The sequence below is a fragment of the Octopus bimaculoides genome, chromosome 14, assembly GCF_046866305.1.
Source record: "Octopus bimaculoides isolate indiv1 chromosome 14, ASM4686630v1, whole genome shotgun sequence".
Lineage (NCBI taxonomy): Eukaryota > Metazoa > Mollusca > Cephalopoda > Octopoda > Octopodidae > Octopus > Octopus bimaculoides.
In genome coordinates this window covers 59515490-59538604 of record NC_142941.1, presented here as the reverse complement: position 1 = coordinate 59538604, position 23115 = coordinate 59515490, and the positions used below count along the sequence as shown (strand labels likewise).

Below are 23115 nucleotides of genomic sequence, written 5' to 3'. Positions count from 1 at the left end.
TTATTGCAGATAAATATTAGCTAGAAAATCTTATATGGACCCCTTAGGATCATGTGGACCCCCCGTTAAGAACCGTTCGGTTAGAATAATAATAGTTAAGGAGAGCGTTCGGTCAAAAAGAAAAAAAGAAAAAGTACAGAACGTTTGACTGAAGTAATAGTTTGGACCATTCAGTCAAGTGTACACCTCAGAGCTTTCACTTTCGTCAGAATAATAGTTTATAGTTAGTTGCTAAATAACAAAGAAAATCTATTATTGAATAAGGAAGCATGAAGTAAAAATAAGAGAAGAAAACTTTATAAGAGAAAGTAAACTGATTATCACGTGACCAAAACAAAAATGGTGTCATAGGAATGTTTTTGTGAGTTGAGCTAGCTTCGGTGTTAGGTTTATTTAGTTTTTTTATAACATATTGTTATTAACATTATTATTATTTCGCCAAGAAAAAGTGTATATGCACGTAGAATATTAGTGCTACGTGAGAAGTAAGAAAACCAAGAGGATAGGTAGAAAAGTACGGGTTGTCGTCAGTCGCACTAACTCTTTCTGTCAAGTCGATCTGCGACTTTACTGAACACAGACACAATGGAAGGTGGGGAAACAGAAGCGTACAAATCACTCGAAGCAAAAATTGTTTTACTCGGATCGCAAGGTAAGTAAATATTGTTTGGTATTTATATGTGTGTATATCTCTTTCTCTTTCTCTTTCTACACACACACTTTTATAAGCACAGGCATACACACACACGCAAACATTCCACTTGCTACTTTCATCTATCTCGCATGGGGTACTTTGATAACTTTGATAAATCGAACAAATTTATATCGGTCGTTGTCACTTTTATTTATAAATTTATTTTGCTTTTGCCAGAAAGGATTAGTGCTCTAAAAAAATCGTTTTTTTTTGACAGAAGACGATGAAGATGACGAGAACAATAAAGAATGTCTGTGTCTAGAAAAAAAAAAACTTGTATTGATTGTCTTTCTTTATATTTGTGTACAAAGTTTCTTTTCGTTGTTCAATACCACAATCGCATATTAACGAGAGAACCTCTACGTTTCACTCGAATCATTAGCCAAATCTACCTCCTAATCATACCCCACCATATTAAAAAAAAGCGTACACGTAATTTTAGATATCCCCAAAGGTGAGATGGTCACGGCTGGAATGCCTTCGATTGTAAACTCAATCAGAGCTGATGTTGAGTTAAACAACAATATAACCATTTCTCTAGAACTTCATTATTTATATAAACATTTGGTTTACTATTTTTCACATAGTAATGCTATCTTTGACAATCAAGTAAATACGTAACTATTGATTTATCTGTGTGTGTGTGTGTGTTTGGTGTTACAAACGTGAGCAAGAACTCTTGTATATATAAAGCAGAGAATATGTAAATGGTTATTTGCTAAAAATACTATAATGGTGTACTCGGGGGCTTACAGATTCGTTCCAAAGCACTTCTCAAACTTTGATATATGTATGTTGTGTGTGTGATTTATATCGGCTGATCCACTTTTATTGCGGAGTTTCTTGACGTTTAGCCAGGTAGAAACGGACTCGAGGATGACAGAGAAAGAGATCGGTCCAAATAAATTATACTCTCTCTCTCTCTCCCATGATATTAAGGCAAGTAATGGGTATGTGTGTGTTTGGAGAGAGAGAGACAGATAGACAGAGAGAACGCGCGCACGCTCATTTCATTGACTGAGATGAAATCAATTAAAGAAAGTTAACTAATACTAGCGAATTGTTTTGAAAACAAAACACGATGTCAAGTATTAGTATTAAAGTAATTACACATTATCAACTTCTTTTCCATTTTGGCATGAGTTGGATGAGGCATTTATGTTCATATTCTCTAAGAATGACTGGCTTCTTAGATGGGACAGGAAATGCATATACTGTTGACGTTCCGATATTTCATTTCATTTCAAAGTTTCAGCTCAGAGCTGCGGCCATGCTGATGCACCACCGTATATATATATATATTATACACACACACACACACACACACACACACACACACACACACACACACAGCTACCCGGCGTTGCTCGGGGCTAAAATGGCATAGTTTTTTTTATTGTTTTATTTGTTTCGGTCATTTGACTGTGGCCATGCCGGAGCACCAACTTTAGTTGAAGAAATCGACCCCAGGATTTATTCTTTGTAAGCCAAGTACTTATTCTATCGGTGTATTTTGCAAAACGGGTAAGTTACGGGGACGTAAATACAGCAACATCGGTTGTCAAGCGATGCTGAGGATTCAAACACAGACCCATACACACACACACACACACACACAAATATACACATATATACGACAGTCTTCTTTCAGTTTCCGTGTACGAAATTCACTCACAAGGCTCTGGTGGGCCTGAGGCTATAGTATATATATATATATATATATGTGTGTGTGTGAAACATGGACCTTGTACAGCAGACAGGAAAGGTGCCTTGGCATTTTCCATCTCAGATGCCTCTGCAAGATCTTAGGCTTAACATGGCACGACAAGGTCACCAATGTTGAAGTGCTGGTGCAGGCAAATCTTCAAAACATGACAGCTATCTTGTATATGCGAAGACTGAGGTGGCTGGGGGAAGTCAAAAGAATGGATGACCATCGAATCCCAAAGTAACTGTTGTATGGAGAACTGACCCAGGGCAAGAGACTAAGAGGAAGACCAAAACTGAGGTATAAGAACACTTGCAAAACTAGTTTGTCCAAGTGCGAGGTGGATGTCGGCACCTGGGAAGAGAGGGCTGAAGACAGAACAACATGGGGGACTGTGGTGAAGGAAGGAACTGCTTCGCTAGAGAGCAGCTACAGAAACAAACAAGTTGAGAAGTGTCAGCAGCGGAAGGAAAACAACAGAAATGCAGAGTGCCAAGCCATCCTCTTGGTATGCAAGTATTGTGACAGAAGCCGCAAGAAAAGGAGCCCCTACATCGGTTTATCGATTTTGATGAAACTTGACACGTGAGTAGAACTCATGTCTGGAAACCTTGTGATGTACTTAGATTGTTGAAAAAAATCAATAATAGGGCCCCTAGAAGGGATCCTTATATCTACTACATATAACTAATATTTTTGGTGGTCGTGGTGGTCACCAAGGAGGAGGCAGCAGCTGCTGTGGTGGCAGTGGTGGTGTATTCGATCTGCACACAAATTGTCTTTCCAGCTTTCAGATGTACAAGTGAGTCTATGACCCAAAGATATCTTCATTTGCAAAAATGCAAAGAGCAATGCATGTTGCTGTTTATATGTATCATAGCAGTGATGTGTGGAAACAGTCAAAATATCAAAACTATAAATACATTAAATTTACTAAGCAAAAATATTTGGAAGAATGCTCAAATTACTAAAATTATTATTAAAAATAGAAATTAACTACAATTAATGAGCGGTTGTAATATTTACATGGATAAATATCTTACAATTAAGTGTTTTTGTTTCTTGCAAATGCTTCCATCATGGGAAAAGGTTAGTAGAAGTTGAAGGAATAGGTGTTTTAGTAAGCGGTATGACAAGTCGTTTGTGGATATAAACAGGGTAACAGTCAATCATTACTTTTGACACAAATTTCATATTTTCAGAACAGAAGCATAAATAAATGTGTGTGTGTGTGGCTGTCAAGATTGTAGAAGATATAGTACAAATACAAATAGAGAACAGAATGGTCTCTTTGTACATCTTTCCTCTTCTTTTGTTTCTCTATAAGGGCCTATAAAATTCAGTGACCTTAATACAAAAAGGTCTCTTGCAACTATGATCAGCCTGCTGAGTTTGTGAAAGAGTTTACAGCTTTTCTCAAATGACATATCTTCAAATTTCACTTGAAAGAATTTTTATGTTATTTCAGTAGTGCTCTAGTAGAATAATTACTGACCATAAAAGACATTAATAGGAATGCATTTGTTTTACATCCATTTGCTATCTCATTTATAATATCAGTGTACCACTGATTTGGCAGCATGATAGGATGTCTATAGTGGATATCATGTCCTTTCACTTGATCTTACAGACTTTGAAGATGAAAACTGTCCTATTGTTCTTAGTGTCTGTAACACAAGGTCCATAACTGTGCACGATACAATAGCATAGTTAGTACCATTACTTTATATTTTTGTATTTTCATTGACAGGAAATATCTAAGTCATTTCAAAGCCAATTGGTCAGTCTGCCAAAACAACACTTGTTTTACTAATCTTCAAGGAGACTGAACATACCACTCTACAAGTAGATAAAATCCTCCACCTATTTTAGTACACTTTTGTTGGCAGTGATTTCTGGATTACTCAGGAAGCAACTAGATCTGAGTTCAGTCCTCTTCATGCCGATTGTAACACCAAAGTTCCTTGCGGCAACCTGTGATTCTTTGAATATCTTCAAGTTTATGGACAAGAGTAGTCATCTGCAAAGAACAGCTTACAAGCATTTCTGATATTTTTTATTTAAGCGCGAATTGTTGCCATCAGTTTGAAATTGAACGTTGCAGTTAATTGTTGTATCTTTGAAACTTGTGTCAAGCATAGCTGAGAAGTAAATGCTGAACAATGTTGTATCCTTGCCCCAACATTGCTTGACACCATTTGTATGAATGAGAATTCAACTATGGTTCCATTTCCAGTAATACTTGCTCATGTCCCATGGTGAAAAGATCCAATGATATCCACAAAATCAGGAGGACAGTCATTCTTGGTGGAAACTTTCCTCAACCCCTCATAATGACACTATCAAATGCCTTAGTAAGATCAATGAAAACCATGAAGAGATCAAGGCTTCACTATCTTACATATTTCTAAAGTTGGCAAAGACTGAAAACCATATCAGTTGTACTTCGTCTGGCACAAAAGCCTCACTAACTTTCTGAGATGGGGACTTGTTTGAAAAATGTTCATTGAGATACTTCTGGAGCATCTTGGCAATAACTTAAGACTTCATTTAGATCAAGGGTGGGGAACCCCCTGCCGCGGGCACAATTGCGTCCATGAGCCCATTTTATTGTACCCGCAGGCTGGTATACTTGTCTGTACAAAATATAGTCAATTTTTCAATTATAAAATTTATACAATACTCGTATGCCTCTTTGCAACATCGGTCACATTTCCACTATGACTTAAAACAGTTAGACTCAAACAGAAAATTGTCCAGCAATTGCCATTTCCATGAAAATTTTGTTTTCACTATAAAACACATATATTTCTCCCCAATGATGTGGTCCCTGTAGTTCACTACCTTGCAATTTAGTACATTTCATGCCCTTGATCTGCATGCTGCAAAACATGTGCAAACCTCTGCTTTCTGCTTTTTTTAATTTTTATTACTAAGTATATCTAACATTTGACTGTTCTAGTTATCTGATATTTCCTCCTTTCTTCAAGTCTTTTCAGACTGACTCATAGATTTGTGACTATATATGGTACTATACCACCATCATGACACCTATCTGACCGAAACCCTGTAGCAGTCACATATCTGGTGCGTAGGTTGTCTGCTGGGAGATTCAGATCAAATATGTGTCTGCTATATCAAACATGTTCCAAAGAAACCGGATTATATAAATAATATGTGTGTGTGTGTGTGTTAATTCTTATGGCTTTTGTTTACTGTTTTGGGGAAGAGAGAAGTAATCTGGTTTGTCTGGCATTGGTTTGATACAGTGCCATTTTGATATTTAAATAGCTAACAGGATGTTATTCAGCTATATGTATATGCCATAACAAACAGGTCTCCCTTCTTCCATTTGTTTCATACTTTGAAGAAGTATTTGACCCAACATTTATCAAAATTAAATAAGGAAAAGCATTTAAATTTTTCTCTGTGTATATGATTAGTATATGAATGTATTTGAAGTTATTTTCAGACTCCTATTATAATCACTAGCATGCATCTGAATGACATTGTGTTTGATTTGTAACTATGCATGTGTGGATATATTTCTTTACGTACATGGTCAGTATTTGATTATATTTTGCACTACTGGCTATTGTCTTTCTCTTACTGTTGTCAGTATGCCAATATGTTTTGGGACTACTAATTATTAGTTCAACATATGTGAGCAGTATTACAATGTAATTATCATAGCCACTAATATCTGAAAAATATTGTATGTCTATGTAACTATATGCTTGTGGTTGTATCTCTGTTGCATGTATGTAAATATGCAGCTATATATATGTATGTATGCATGCATATATATATATATATATATATATATATATATATATATGTATGTATATATAGATGCAGGTGTGGCCGTGTGGTAAGAAGCTTGCTTCCCAACCACATGGTTGTGGATTCAGTTCTATTGTGTAGAACCTTAGACAAATACCTTCTACTGTGGTCTCGGGCCAGCCAAAACCTTGAGTGAATTTGGTAGATGGAAACTGAAAGAAGCTTGTCATGTGTTTGTGTCTTTGTGTCCGTGTTTGTACCCCCCCCCCCCCCCAATCACCGCTAGACAATTGGTGTTGGTGTGTTTACATCCCCATAACTTAGTGGTTCAGCAAAAGAGACCGATGGAATAAGTACCACGTTCTAAAAAATAAGTGTTGGGGGTTGATTCATTCAACTAAAAAATTCTTCAAGGGTGGTGCTTCAGCATGGCCACAATCTAATGATTGAAACAAATAAAAGATGTGTGTGTGTTTATGTGCATATAGATGTGTATGTATATGTGTGCGTGAAAAGGGGAAACATTCTATGTTTGTCAGTTTTGCAGAAAGTAAAGATGTTGAAGAAAACTCAGCAGCAAGTTTTTTGCAGCTGAAGAGTTTGACCTTAAGAAACAGAAGGACAAACTGTCGAAAATCTATGCTGCAAATGATTAACAAATGTAAATACAAAATAGAAAATCATAACATAGAGTAAAAATTGAAGATCATGATTGTGTGTTGTAAGAATCCATTTATCAGTATCAATGGGAACATATATTGTTTAAGGGACTACTGATCATGAAGCCAGTTAAATATTGAAGGTAATCATGTATATTGACAAGGCTTCTTATACAAATTTAAGTCAAAGCATAGTTATAAATATTTAAAGAGTTGTGGTGATATGATATCTACTGATTGATTGTAGAGCAACTGAGAAATTTATTAATGTATTGGCAAACATCATCACTGATAAAAATTTTAATACCAGATGAAGTATACAATGGTGACAAAACATCATTGTTCTGGTGTTATTGTGGCAGGAAAGCATTCACTACAGCTGATACACACATGCATGCACACATTTATATATGTGTGTGTGTGTCTATATATAACGTGGATTGTTTGTATGTCTGCTTTGCATTCAGAAGCTACAAAACTAACACCTACCAGACCATGTATAGTATTTATTATCTTACAAGGAAGATTTGTGTAATGTTTATTTTGAGAAATAGCAGCCAAATCGCTCTCAAACCACACCTGATCTTCAGTGAATAAAGATGGGAAAAGGAAGGACATAGAATTGGAGTTGTATCAGCAATTAGCTAAAACAGATGAAGTTGCAAAAGAGTAAATAAAAATAGATTCAAAAATACATTTCTCTTGATATCAGATTCTGTTTTTCTTCCTACTTTGATCTCTCTTTAATTTTTTCTCTCTTTCTATCATTCTCTCTCTCTCTTCTCTCTTAGTCTCTCTTCCCTCTCTGTCTCACTCTCTCTGGTATAGTAGAATAGAGAGATATAATGAACAAGAACCACATACAAAGAGACAGACATAATTAGAGCGACAGCAGGGAAAATGGTTTTGTTTAGATTTTTATCACTATCTTCTATGGCAGCTTCTGTAAACAATCATTGGGTTTCAACATTTTTTAAGTTCTAGAAATAGTAGCCAAATCCTAATGGTCAATATGTGTTCATAGGTTTGTACAAAGCAATGTTATCTCAGCCTGATGGAAATGGCTGATGAATCTCATTGAAATCTCAGGTATGGCTGTGTGGTAAGCAGTTTGCTTCCCAACCACATGATTCTCAGTTCAGTCCCACTGCTGGGCAAGTGTCTTCTACTATAGCCTCAGGAGTGGATTTGGTAAATGGAAACTGAAAGAAACCTGTCGTGTATATATATGTATGTATGTACTAGACCAGTTGTTCCCAAACTTTTTAGAGACATGACCTACTATTTATGACACCAGTTTATGGCGACTCACTTAACTCTACTGGGTAAAAACATTAATGAAAGAAACAAATTTACTCATATCCCATTCCCAAGAAGTAAAATAGGACACATTACAGCATGTTTCCAAAGATCAAGTATTATCCCTATAAGAGAGAGAGAGAGAGAGAGATATTTTAATTACCAATTATTTTTCTACTTTCAGCTGTAGGAAAAACCAGTCTTATCATTCGTTATGTTGGCGGCATATTCAGCAAGCACGTCAGTCCAACGATAGGGGCCTCATTTTTCACACATAAGTTGTAAGTTATTTTTTGGATTCTCTACTTTTTCACATTTGTTAATGTTTACATTGGTGTTGTTATTTTCTTTTACTTCTTTTCTTACTTTAGTATTGTGGTGTGTGATTAATATTGTAAGAACCAAGTTTTACAAATGAAATGACAATTGTAATATATATATATATATAATTAATTACTAAAAATCAATACCACACTTTCTAATTCATTGTTAATTCATAGAGAGGAAGTTCAGCAAAAACAGCATTTACAGCTGATCAGACAATGAAATGTTGGCTTTCCTGTGTTGCTTACCATCAGCTCTTGTCCTGTGATGCATTTTTTAATGACTTAGTCAGAGGAAGAAAGGAAACACTCTGTGACCTTTTGAAGGACATTTCAGACTGGTGGTGGGAAAAGTGGGGAAGAAACCATGCGATAGGCATTGCTGATTTGTTGAGGATTTCACTTAGCAATCACATGGTTTCGGTTTCAGTCCCACTGCATGGCACCTTGAACAAGTGTCTTCTACTATAGCTCTGGGCCAACCAATACTTTGCCTTGTGAGTGAATTTGATAGACAGAAACTGTGTGGAAGCTTGTCATGTATAAGTGTGTGTTTGTGTCTGTCCAACCTCCTTGTATTGCTTGACTGTTTGGTGTTGGTTTGTTTATGTCCCTGTAACATATAGGTTCAGCAAAAGAGACCAATAGAATAAGTACCACACTTTACAGAATAAATACTGAAATAATTTGAAATTCTTCTTTGGTAATTGATACCTGCCTTGTAGTGATCTGATTCAAAAAGGTTCACTGTCTTATTGTTATGCTGTATTGCTTCTTAAATAGTTTATAGAAATGGCTTCTTGCTTAATGACTTGCCAGATTCCTTTTTTTTTTTCTGCAAAGGGAGTCACTTTTCTTGATATCATCTTATATAGACATATACCACACACACCATAGCTCATCTTCTCTACCTTTGGCACATTGAAGGCAAATCAAGCGCTTTAAGTCTAGCCACACATGTATGCAAGCATTGATCCTGTTTCAGCCTACATCTTTGCAAGGATTACCACATTGTGCAGTTTAGTGAGAAAATTAAGTTTGATTGCAATCTAAACAGAGATAAGGATTCACAGATACAAGTGTGTGCAGATAAACAACTGAATGCTATGTATCCTCAGATGAGAGAGAAATTTTCCTCTGGCCAGAATATAATTCAATCCTTCACTGGCTTCAGTCGTTGGACAAACTTGAAAACTAGTGTTGATTTTATGGACTTCTTTTTTTTTACCTAAAGTCACTGCTTCACTCACATAACACCATCAACTAAACAAATAAAAGGGTTCTGTTATCCTGAGCCAAACAGGTTCTGAACCTTTGTTAAAGTCATCATTTGTCTTTTTTTATATTTCATGTTATATTTTATTCTAATTCCAACAATTTTTTGCTGTATTTTTCTTTGCATTTTTCTTTTATTATTTTTTATTAATTAATTTACTAATTAGTTAATTTTAATTATGCATTTTGTAGGACTCTGGACAAATATAGAATTAAGCTACAAGTTTGGGATACTGCCGGACAGGAACGATTTCGCTCCATGGTAAAATTTTCTTATCCTTATCAATGCATGTGTGTATTGAGTCCTCTTTTCATGTATATCCCTTCCTCACTTCACCACAACACTATACAATTTCAGCTAAATGTACTACGTTCTTTAGCTGTTTAGCGAGTTTTTAGCCCACTAATTTAATATAATGTTCGGTCATCCTTCTTTAGCTGTAGGAATTAATCCAGTGAGGAACAACAGCAACTCGTATGAGTTTTCGAAGACTTCATGTACATGGAGTGTTTATTCCGATCCGGAATGAGAGCATTTTGCACAGCTTGTATATTAACATTCAACAGAACAGAATGGAAGTTGAATAAGAAAAGGCTTTTGCCATGCCGCCTTCCATGAATGGTATAGAGGATTTAACAAAATTCAAATCAACGCAGAGTTGTCCCGTAGCAGGAACAGAGATGTATAAGACGTAGTTAGCTGCAGGCCACGTGGGAGAGGAGAAGAGGATGTTACTTGGCTGTGCGCGTCTTTTTAATGTCTGTCTAAAGAGTGCCATCTAGTTGTTAACGATGTGACAGGGGAGATAACTCTAGATGACTCTCATTAAAACCTGACGACACTGGATTCAAATAAGGTTGCCTACAGCTGCAACCTGCTCCCTCAAAGTATGGGATCTTGTGCATCATCATTATCGTTTAACATCCATTATCCATGCTGGCATGAGTTGGACGGTTTGACCAGAGCTGGCAAGCTAGGGAGCTGCACAAGATTCCAATCTTCCAGTAGATAGATATTCTGGATAGGATGCAGGGATGGCTCCAGACTGGAGATGCAATGTAAGTAAGGTAGTTTGATTGGCATGCCTCGAAAAACATGTAAAAATTATAATAATTCATACAGTTGCTCCTCTTCTCTCTCATCCATATATCATCCCAGTCTCTGTTTCACTTATTTTACGCACCCCTCAATCTATCTACCAACTTTGATTGTGTATCTGCCTATCTGTTTGTCCATCTAACCACCAACCGACTAACCAACTTATTCTCTCCACCCACCAATACCACTCAGCTGGTTTACCAAGCTTTCTATTCATAGAAATAAACTTAGAGTTGACTCATGCTGAACTTAGCTCAAATATTTTCTCCCTTTCCTTCTTTTCTCAAGCAGAGTACCTTAAATTAAACCTTTAATTGCCCTCTTCTTTCACTTGAATCTAAACCATAAGCTAATACTTGCTGTCTCTTGAATTTTTGTTTTTACTAACAACACTTCAACTGATCCTTTTGCAAACTTTTACACAGATTCCTTTAAAACCCTAAAGCTGACTCCTTCCAAGTTACTCTTTGTTTGAACTTTACAGTAACTCCTTTTTTTTTTATCCTGGATTGAACCCCGTGTGTTTAATTTCAAATTAGCTCCTTCCTTGTCTTGGACAGTAAGTTGATTTTTTGTGTTGAACATGAAGACCTGAAGCTAATCTCTTGTATTGAAACTCTTCTTCCACAGGCCCCTATGTATTATAGAAAGGCTAATGCTGCATTACTGATGTATGATATCACATGTAAAGATAGCTATTATGAAATCAAGGACTGGGTCAAAGGTAAGACACAAACCTTTTATAATTTGTGTGTGAGTAGGTGTTTAATTTTAGATTTTAGTTAATTTTGTAAAATTGCATTTTTATCCCTTTGCATTTTAAATTGAAACCTGCCAGTGTTGAATTTGCTTTCATCCATCTTTGTGGGGTGAAGTGAGTTGAGGTTTGGTAAGATAAAAGATTGAACTACCAGTGTTAGATATACTATGTCTGAAAACAAATAAAAAAAGATAAGAGGGGTCCTGACTATAATATGGTTGGTCATAAGCCTGCTTGATCAGAGCTGATCTGTAGCTAAACAACCTGGATAAAAATATGTGCCAACAAAGGAACTGCTATGCAGATGCATGACATATGGGAAATAGCAACCAAATCTCCCTCAGATCACACCATATTATCTTTATGAAGGAAAGACACATTAAGTAATGTTGTTCTTGGTATACAAAGTTTAGAAAGATGGGGTGGTCTGCTGAATAAGGGATGAACTGAGGCTAAAGAGTAAGAATAACCAAAGACTTTTGATAGAAAACATTGTTCCAAAAATGTATATTAAATGTCTAAATTTGTGCAAAGTGGAGAAATGATTTAATGAGATTAATAACAAACAAAGAATAAAGGAATTATAGAAAAAAAACATCTATACAGCTATGTATTAATGGTTTATATTTGATTGTAACTCTTGACTTTTTTTTTTACCTTTTATTTTCAGAGTTGAATAAAAATGTTGATACACCTATAGGTAAGTACTAAGCGTATCGTTGACGCATTCCTTTTATGCTTTTTTGTATAATGTTTTGTTGGAGTATTTAAGATATTGGCAGGCTTATATTGTTAGAAGTTCAGGTATTGACATGTTCATTGATATTCCATTCAGGTGGATTTATTTTAGGTGTAACATACAAAGGGGAGCATTTTGAAATACCTTGCTGGAAAGTGTGGAGTTACAGTGAATGAATGGTTAAGGTGTGTTGATATTGTAATTCCTTTCATTGGACATTACATGGGGATGCATCACAGGTGCTATCCATGGCAAGAAAACATCTTAAGACATGAGTAGAATATCTTATTACATGTGAATTCACCTGTGACATGGGGATTGCTTAGTAGTCCCACAGGTACAACTTGTATGATAAAGACACGCTACATAGTATTGGGAATACCCTGTACCGTTGGAATCCTTATTGCATAAAAATCCATATTTAAACATGCTAATTTCCTTACTTTTCTTCTTCTACCTCTATATATTTCCTTATTACTTTTTCATTCTTCTTCTCCTTGCAGTGCTGTGCCTTCTTGGGAACAAACAGGATCTGGAACACCAAAGAAGAGTATCCTCGGCGGAAGCCCAACAATATGCCAAATCCATTGGAGCATACTTCTTTGAGACATCAGCATTATTTAATACAGGTACACTTGAAGACCTTGTTCAACATTAATATCCAAACTTTTTTACCACTTTTACTGCAGTATCTGTTACATACGCATACAAATAGCAAAGTCCCTAAAGTAATATTTAAGGAAGCCTAAATAGATAAATGGAGGGAAACCCCCTTCTAGTAGTGAGGTCTTAGCTGGGGAGCCCACTAAACCACTACCCTGTTTCTCTTGTGTGATCAGTAAGCTGTATCAGGCCACAGCAGAACAGCAGCTAATTCGCATAGTTGGGGACATCATGGATCTGTTATATGCCCAGTATGTCAGGTAAACCCACAAAACATACGCTGTCTAAACCCATGGTTCTCAACCTTTTTAATATCCAGGCCAGATCTAAAACCTGGATTTTTTTAGGTGCTACACCAAAAAAAGTAAAGCACAAGTCAATTAAAGAAAAATTTATTATATTTTTAGAGGGGAGACCATCGAGGGCTGCCAGTAGGATGCTTGAGGGCCACGTGTGGCCACATGAGGGCCACTTGGGAGCTGCCGTTGGACTTAGCCCACATGGTTGATAATAATTATATGATTGTATTAGTTATTATGTATTTAGTTCTTTAGGAGATTTTTCGGTGAATTAAACAACTGCTAGTTTTTTAAATATTTTTTGTCATTTGTTTAATGCTCTTTTTTTTTTTTTTGTATAGGTATTGATGAAACATTTTTGAAATTAGCTCAAGGCCTCATCGAATTAAGTGAAAAACCAAACTCTGGACTAAAAGTTCATAGTTCTCCCTCTTTTGAAGGATATGAAACAAACAACACAGTGCAATTGGACAAATCAAAACCCGATGATGAGACTAATTGCGCCTGCTGAACTTAAACAATTACCAATTATTACAGTAAATATAATCGAGTCGAGATTGACAGGTGGTAATTGACTAACATATTGACATAGACTAGACACAAATTTGAAGGCAAACGAAACATAAAATACATTGACAAAAAAGATCCTTTTGATGCTGAATCTAACTATACCAAACAATTGTATAGAGGCTTCCTTGGAGTTAATGAAAGAACTGTAAAGTAATCACCAACCTACAGGCAATACCCTACAAGCCTCACAAAGCAAGAACACACTGGATGATGAAGTTCAATGTACACTATACCTGTATAAAAGATGGGCTGATCACATCTGGAATATCTTTAATCACAGGTCTGCTTGATCAGGGTTAAACAACATATGCTAGCATATGCCCCATTAACAAATCATCTGCCTTCACTTTTTTCCTTTTTTTTTTATTACCAAAATGACTCTTTCCAACAAATTGTTGATTGTCACAAATAACTTTGTATCCCTGTGACTATATATTTTAATATGCTGTCAATTTTCCAAGACTAACATATATATATATAAATAATACAAAATGGGACATATATATATATATATATACATACATAGAAGTAATTAATCTCCATGCTGATCAGGCACTTTTGATGTGGTGCAGGGAATATAAATAAACAGACACCCAAACATAAAATACACTCACATACACACATTTGCAGTATCATTACTGTTATACACTTAATTCCATCCACTGCCCTCTCTCACTCACAAAATACATTCACACATGTATATACCTCTGTATTCCTATACACAAATACATATATGCATGCATACAAATACACACATGCATACCCATACATACATTTAAACCTGTAGTTTCCTCCTATCATCTATTTTATTACCTTATTGCTTTTCTATTTAAGTAGAATCTACTGAGCCACTCTATATTTGCGATATGGTAGTATGTGATAGGAACTACTAAGGACAATAATATAGGAACTTAGTTAACCCATATTCATGCCAAAATATCAGTAGATTATACATGTAACGTTTTTGTGTGTCTGTGTGTGTGAGTAAAGAGAAACAAAGGAAGGTTTTTAATTATTATATATTTTATACATATAATTGGTTTCACAAACAGAAGAAAGTTGACTATTTTCTTTTTAGCTGAGAAGCTCCAAGAGATTCTGGAGTTTTATGCCAATGCACTTATCAAAGTTTGATAAGCACATTAGTGTGAAACTCTAGAGGGACCTGGAACCTGTTGGCTACTAGTGGTTAGGGTGTTTGGTTTACAGTTGTAATGTTGTGGGTTCAACCTCTGGATCATGTGGTACTTTGTGTCCTTGTGAGTGGTACTTCATTTCATGTTGCTCCAGTCTACACAGCTGAAAGTGAGTACCAGCCTTGTGCTGGTGCAGTTCCCTCTCTCTCTCTAGTTGTCACATCCTGGGTATGCCCCTGGATGATAGAGAGGGAGAGTTGAGGGGGTATCTATGTGAGCTTGTAAAGAATTTAAAACAATTGGTGGAAGCATGGTACAAACTATTCTATATTTTTAGAATGAGGAATTATGTGCATTACTTACAATGGACAGATAGGAGTCCTCATCTTGTTTGTTAACACAATGTTTCAGCTGATGTACTCTCCAGCCTTCATCAAGTGTTGTGGTGGACCTATCTGCCCATTGTAAATAATGGGCATGGTACATGCTACCAAGCCCTACTCATATATGGGTGACACTTGGCTCTTCATATATATATATATATATATATATATATATATACATGCATACATATACTATATTTTTGTAAGGAAAATATTTGACACAGACATGGCTGTGTGGTAAGAATTTTGCTTCCCAACCACGTGGTTCCAGGTTCAGTCCCACTGTGACACCTCCTACAAGTGTCTTCTTCAGCCAAAGCCTTGTGAATAGATTTGGTTGGCAGAAACTGAAAGAAGCCTGTCATGTGTGTGTGTAGGTGTGTCTGTATTTGTCCCTCACCACTGCTTCGTTACCAGTGTTGGTGTGTTTACATCCCCATAACTAAGCAGTTCGGAAAAAGATACTGATAGTATAAGTACCAGACTTAAAGAAAATAAGCTCATCTAAAAACTCTTTAAGGTGATGCCCCCAAAATGACCTCAGTCTAACGACCGACTGTGTAACCATGATTGGACTTGATCATAATATAATTAAAAGTTGTAAGAGAGCAGTATCCATGAAGTTGGATAAGTTAAGAGGTATATACTGAATATCATACTCAAATTTTTAATTTATTGAAATTCACCGCTGCAACAGACAAGGGAGATAAATTTATTTGGTGGCAACTGTTAAGAGCTCTAAAGCAAGGGGACATAATTTCATGAACTCCAATTCTCCGTTGGAATTGTTTGATGAAGAGAGATAACTAAAACATAGTGTTTCACTTTGACCTCAACTGCATAGTATAGCCTTAATTCTGCTACCAAATCACTTGTAGACAATTTTGTATATACAAAAAGAATCTAGTATATTTTTGTTCAAGGGGGATTTCCATAATTAAAAACTAAAACGAACAAATTCAAAGGAGACAGTGGCATGGATTAGGATAATTAACTTAAAATGGTGATACACTGAATGCTATATTCATCAAATTCTTAATTTCTTGAAATTTTCCTTAAAGACTAAGAAAGAAAACTAAAAACTAGCAGAAATTGTTAGTAACTCTGAAGAAGGAGGGGAGATAATTTCAAGACTATATTTCTGACTCATTTAACATGCTTGGGAAGTCTAAGCTCTCTATAGTGGTTGTGATTGAATCAGCCTTTAAGCCAAGGATTACTTCCCTTTTGTTCCTTATGAAACAAAGAACTTGGGTTGGTAGAAGTGGCTAAAATCCCTTGAACCGAGCTTCAGTTCAATTACTAAAACCAATATAAAAGAGTTTAACTTCAGCTGCAAACTTCATTAAGCTTTTATTCCCATGAGTTAGCTTCAATTGCTTTATTTTAGGGGTCAGAGTGAATGTTTAAATTCATGCTAGCAAAGCTCAGTGTGGTTAACTCAAGTGAGTGAATGTTTAAATGCAGTTCATAAAATTTAATAAGTAAAAGTAAAACAACTACCTAAATATAACTTTAGATTAATAATTCTAACTTCAAATCCACTGCAAGCATTTTGCTGTTTTGTAGGGCTGTACACATGATTCCTAGAACCACAGTTTTCCTACATTAATCTATGGTAGACAGGTTTCCTTTCCTTGAAGACAGTTATCTTACTCATCTCCTTCACATCACAAAACCAAGACCAAAATACTGGTCCTCAAAAATTCTGCTGAAATTTTTACATTTAATTGGCCCAAATACAAACCAACAAGGAAACCTTTAAGTAGTCATTCAATCTGCTAGAAATATCAACTAAATTTCCCTTGAATCACATCCTACCATCTTTAATTAAAGGTGGATACAGTGGATTACTAACTTTATAGGGACATTTATCAATCAACCCTCATGATATTTAGCAGTCATATTCCACTATTAGATAACCAAAATACTTTGTCAACGAGCCAGTCCAGCTGGTTATAAAATAGGTACTGCATGTTAGAATGGCTGGGTCCCACTGATGTAAGCAGTGGCAATAATGTTATATTACCTTTGAATATTATTTTCTTCGGTTCATAGTGCTACAGTGTTCATGTGGTGGTGCATACTGTTAGTCCTAAGGACATGGTTCAAACTTCAGCTCTGCTTCAGAATAGGGACAAAGTGAATAGTCCCTGCTGCCATTTTCTCCCTATTTGCACACAACTCTGTATATTCACTGCTTATTGTGTCACTTTCTCCTATTATGACAAATCCTGTACATTATATAATCAGAAATCAAGGACTGAATTACTTTAGGAATCCATAAATCTTCTACATTCTGAAAATTGCCAAATTCTTTACAAAAAAAAAATTTTTTTTTTTTTTGCATAACTGAAGAAAAAACTTCATTTATGGGGTTTTTTTAAAAGGAAAAAAGAAAGAACAAATATATATATATTGTTTCTATTTTGTCATTTTGTTATTTTTATTTTATCAAAATGGCTGTGAAGTATTGACCTACTAAGTTCAAACTCATTATCTGAATGTCTGAGATGCTAGACTAACAGCCTTAACATCTGATATTTAAATCTACACATTTCAAATAGTTTGATCTTGATCAAGATTAGGTGTCTTATTCTTGGATGTGCACATGGTCTGAAACAAGATTAAAATAAGGATCCTTTATTAGTACCATTACTTTAGAAATAAAGTTTCTTGGATCAAATCCAAACCAGTCCTATGTTTTCTATACCCATATCAAGGAATAAAATAAAAGATAATGATTTGAGGGCTAATCAACCAAGGTGCAGAGTAGCTGTAAGATTTGTTTAAACAGTCAAAAGTATGGCTTTATGGTAAGAAGCTGTGTTACCTTTGGCAAGTGTCTTCTGCTATGGCCTTGAGTTGACCAAAGCCTTTTAAGTGGATTCAGTTGAAACCAATAATAGAGCTATCCTGCAATATGAAGGCTTATGGCCTAGTGGTCAGGATCTTGTACTCAAGATCATAAGATTGTGGTTTTGATTACCGGATTAGATGGCGTGTTGCATTCTTCATTTCATAATGCTCCAGTCCACTTAGCTGGCACAACTGAACCCCACAAATAGCTGGGGAGTTGACCCTACAATGGATCAATATCCCATTCAGCAGAGTGTTGTAATCCCAGTCACTTATATGCCAAGGAAATTGGGTAAAAGCTCCAGCTTTCTGAGTCCTTAGTCTCATGACAGACCTAAATTTATCTTGCAATGCCACTACTGAAATAAAAACCGATACACCCAAGGAAGACACTAATAATAATGGTTTCAAATTTTGGCGCAGGGCCAGCAAGTTCAAAGGGGGTGGGTAAGTCAATTACATTGACTCCAGTGCTGAACTGGTATTTATTTTATCGATCCTCAAAGAACAAAAGGCAAAGTCAACCTCGACAGAATTTGAACTCCGAATTTAAAGATTGATGAAATGCCACAAAGCATTTTGCCTGGCGTACTAACGATTCTGCCAGCCTGCTGCCTTGAAGACTAATAATCCTTTCTATTATAGGTTCAATAGCTGAAATTTGTGGGGAGGGGAACATCAACTCCAGTGTTTCACTGGTACTTAATTTATCGACCCCCGGAAGAATTTAAACTCAGAACATAGCAATAGGTGAAACATCACTAAGCATTTTGCCTGGCATGCTAACAATTCTACCAGCTCACTGCCTTACCTTGAAGACTAATAATAATGACAATTTTTAGCATTCATACAGGATTACAAATTTGGTGGGAAAGTAGCTAGTAATTCAAACCAGTACTCAGAGAATTAACCTCAACAGGATTTTAATTTAGAATATAAAACCATTGCCCATAAATTTTAACAAAAAGTCTTATGTGGACCTATAAGGGCCATACAGACCCCAGTTGAGATCTACTGTCATAGATGAATTGTTCACCTTGTAGATAATGGAGTGCATAACCAAACCAACAGAGGTGCCATTCGAGCAAGTCTCAAACAGCTACGTTTGATAGGAGTTGATGTTTAGCTTGAACTTTTGCTTCTTCAGCCTCAAATAAATAGTGACATCACAGTAAAACTCAAATTATCTGTTAACAAGTCAGCAATGTGGTATATTAAGACTGAATATTGGTTACAAATTTTGGCACAAAGCCATCAATTTCGAGGAAGTGAGTCAATTACATTGACCCCAGTGCTCAACTGGGATTCATTTTAGCGACCCCAAAAGGATGAAAGGCAAAGTTGACCCAGGTGGAAGAACATAAAGGCAGATAAAATACCACCAAGCATTTTGCCCAGCAGGCTAAAAACTCTGCCAGCTCCCCACCTTGTTAATACTGAATTAATACACATTTAAACAGAATCTTTTTATAATAAATTGCGAGCGAGTTCGTTGCCAGTCCGCCGAACTGGCTCCTGTGCAGGTGGCACATAAAATACACCATTTTGAGCGTAGCTGTTGCCAGTACCTCCTGACTGGCCTTCGTGCTGGTGGCATGTAAAAGCACCCACTACACTCTCAGAGTGGTTGGCGTTAGGAAGGGCATCCAGCTGTAGAAACTCTGCCAAATCAGATTGGAGCCTGGTGTAGCCATCTGGTTCACCAGTCCTCAGTCAAATCGTCCAACCCATGCTAGCATGGAAAGCAGACCTTAAACGATGATGATGATGCAATAAAGTGTATATAGAGAAAACATTTATAATCAAAACTTACATTAGCCACTGAGAGATGGCTAACTGCAGAACTGTTTTACCTCTAACAAAGGTTGTTTAGTTTAGACAGTTGGCTTATCTCATTTGCAATATCAGTATGTTCTGGCAGTAAAAGGAAAAGATACTTCTTTAACCTTCAAAGTCTAACTGTAGTTTAATATGGAATAATTCTTTTCTGATATGGGCACAAAGCCTGAAAACTTGTGGGAGTACATTGACCTCAGTATTCAATAGCTACTATTTTATTGATCCCGAAACAAGGAAACAAAGTCAAACTGGGTAGAATTTGAACTTGGAACATGAAGACATGCTACCAATTCTGTCACCTCACTGCCTTGAAAACATGGAATAATAAAATCAAAAGATCCAGTCATTGGTAATGTGAAAAAGCTAGCAATAAAGATCAAGTAGAGAGCATAAGTTTCCTACACTGTCTGGCATGTCATTTAATGAGTTTATGATTTTTCAAACAAGCAAACAAAAACATGTTAGTTTTACAGTGGAGAAACTTTATTTTTTAAAAACATACATTTTATCATGAAATGGTGATGTAGGTGCATGTGTTTTTTAATGCCTGTATATATATATATATATATATATATAATGTACACATATATATATTGATATGCACATATATATGTATACACATACATATTGATATGCATATGCATGTATATATATACATACATAGACACACACATATATATATATACTTACATGTACATACGCACACATGTATATATACTTACATGTACATACACACACATATATATATATATATATATACATATACATATATATATACACACACATACATATACATACACACACATACTTACATATACATACATATAGATACATATACATATATATATATATATATATATATTCATCATCATCATCATCGTTTAACGTCCGCTTTCCATGCTAGCATGGGTTGGACGATTTGACTGAGGACTGGTGAAACCGGATGGCAACACCAGGCTCCAATCTAATATATATATAGATATACATATAGATATACATACTTACATATGCATACATATATAGTCAATCCAAACATGAACAAGCAAGAAAAAACAACAACGCGAGGACGTGGAATAAGTACAGTGTTATTGGACGCTCAGGAAAGGAATATACATACATCTACATACATAAACATACACATACATATATACATGAGAGAGGTTGAGCTTGAAATATATTATATATATATATATATTATATTATAGATAATTATACATGTATTAGGGTAAGGCCCTAAGTGCAGCTATCATGACTGTATCGTGTTAGCTGGACGTTTGTCTGTGAAGAAGCTATGCAGAACTATGATCTGGCCAATTCCAACAACAATCACTGCCACTGTCTCACATATTGACCAAAAAAATACTCTCTCATTCAGGAACTCAGCAAAAGCTCGCCCACTGGACTCCCGCAGCTTGAAGTGAGTCTGATAGTCAGCAATGGTGTTCAGCTGTGCATGTGTATTCACTGAAGTCTGCTCCATCTGAAGATAGAGAAGAAGAAAAAAACGAAAATTATATTTTAGTCTTCAATAAAACAAGTGTTAATGGCATTATTTCAAAGTGTTTAGAAGACACTTAAAATCAGATTTAAAAATGTATATACAAAACTGTGAGTGCAAATGTCTCAATGTGTGTGTGTGTGTGTGTGTGTGTGTGTGTGTGTGTGTGTGTGTGTGTGTGTGTGTGTCACTTAGGTAAAGTGATGCTAATTATTTGGCATTAGTAGTAAACCTATATTAGCTTCAGAATAAAGTGTTGGTTGAGTACAAAGTGTAATATGACAAAGGAACAGGAAATTATGCAATGAATTTCATCAACTTACAACTGTTCTCTGCTAGAAGATGCAGTGCACTCACAAATGAGTTATTTGGGAAGGCATTTACTAGCATTTCATTTTAGAAGCTCTGAGGAAGCTATAAGTTAGTGCACATGCATTCAGCGATGCATCTTGTAGCAGAAACAGCTTTAGGCTAATGAAGTTCATTGCCTAAATTCTTGCTTTGTCATTTAATTTCATATACAATTAGCCGAAAGTGATGAAGACCATTAGAGTGACTTTTGCCATTTATCAAACCAGAGCTCCCTTATTGCATGCCACTTACCAAACTGTGGCTACCTCATTGTCTCATGGCAGTACTATAACCTTTAATAAGCGTCATGCACAAAACTCACAAATCCTTTCTCACTTTCTGCCAAGTAAAAAGATTGACACACATACTCAGTTTACTGAGTTCTGTTTCTGCTGTTCTACCACTCAATATAAGAACATTCTTAAATCAAAAATGAAGGAGACCAGAAATTCAAAGAGTTATATTTTACAGATTCAATGTTTTAGTAAAGACAATCTGTTAGTTGACATGCAATTATATCATGTCACTAGCTATTCAACCTACAAGAAATAGCAACCGATGTTAATTTCCTTTCCTTTTCAGATGGCAGGACATGATTTTGAAGGAGATTTGGCTGTTATTTCTAATAGGTCTAGTGACTGCATAGAGACTCCCTCCCAATCATAACACTTTAAAACACTGTTTTGTTATCTTAAAAATACTGGTTGAACAGTTTTTTTTTTGTTTGTTTTTTTTTGTTACAGTGTACAAAGTTTATAAACACATGGCAAGAAGTCAGACAAATTTAGCAGAGAATTTCATTCAAATTTCTCCAGAATGCAACCCAAAATCTCAATTTTCAGTCATATGATCTCCATTTTAAATTTTGTAGAGGGAAATTTTGCTGCTTCATCGATCTTGCATATCATAGTACAGAATTTAAAGTTAATAAGTTTACTAGAGACTTAGTCACTATATGCAGCAAGTCAAGCAACTACATAACAACTGAAAAGAAACTGATGTTACACTTGGACAAGTCCACCTTGCATGCTTCTCCTTTGCTATAGTCATTCATACCAGCAAGCTAACAAGGGAGATTATGTAGTTACTTGACATGCTAGAAATAACAGCCGAATTTCTTCCAATCAAACCATTTCAAAAAAAGTAGTCACTAACCAATATAGTCCTAGATATACAAA

At 35.7% G+C, this 23115-nt stretch overlaps 2 protein-coding genes across 2 annotated transcripts in view; one reads left to right on the top strand and one right to left on the bottom strand.

Annotated features, from left to right (window-relative positions):
* Positions 1-325: 325 nt before the first annotated feature.
* Positions 326-17817, top strand: LOC106876397 (uncharacterized). Its single transcript, XM_014924926.3, has 7 exons — positions 326-652; positions 8328-8424; positions 9934-10003; positions 11471-11564; positions 12271-12300; positions 12843-12968; positions 13643-17817. Exons 1-7 carry the CDS (start codon positions 586-588, stop codon positions 13810-13812), a joined length of 654 nt encoding a protein of 217 aa, XP_014780412.1. The 5' UTR covers positions 326-585; the 3' UTR covers positions 13813-17817.
* A 2732-nt stretch (positions 17818-20549) lies between these two features.
* LOC106876388 (transmembrane emp24 domain-containing protein 7) overlaps positions 20550-23115 on the bottom strand; it is a 33369-nt gene continuing 30803 nt past the window's right edge. The window contains exon 3 of the mRNA XM_089363062.1: positions 20550-21568. Within this exon, the coding sequence (XP_089219188.1) occupies positions 21335-21568 (234 nt within the window). The 3' untranslated portion in view covers positions 20550-21334. The remainder of the gene's footprint in view (positions 21569-23115) is intronic.

Coding starts and splice junctions, on each gene's coding strand:
- LOC106876397 (XM_014924926.3), top strand. CDS start 586: ATGGAAGGTGGGGAAACAGAAGCGTACAAATCACTCGAAGCAAAAATT. Junction 8,425..9,933: donor TCATTTTTCACACATAAGTT/GTAAGTTATTTT, acceptor TGCATTTTGTAG/GACTCTGGACAAATATAGAA. Junction 12,301..12,842: donor AAATGTTGATACACCTATAG/GTAAGTACTAAG, acceptor TTCTCCTTGCAG/TGCTGTGCCTTCTTGGGAAC.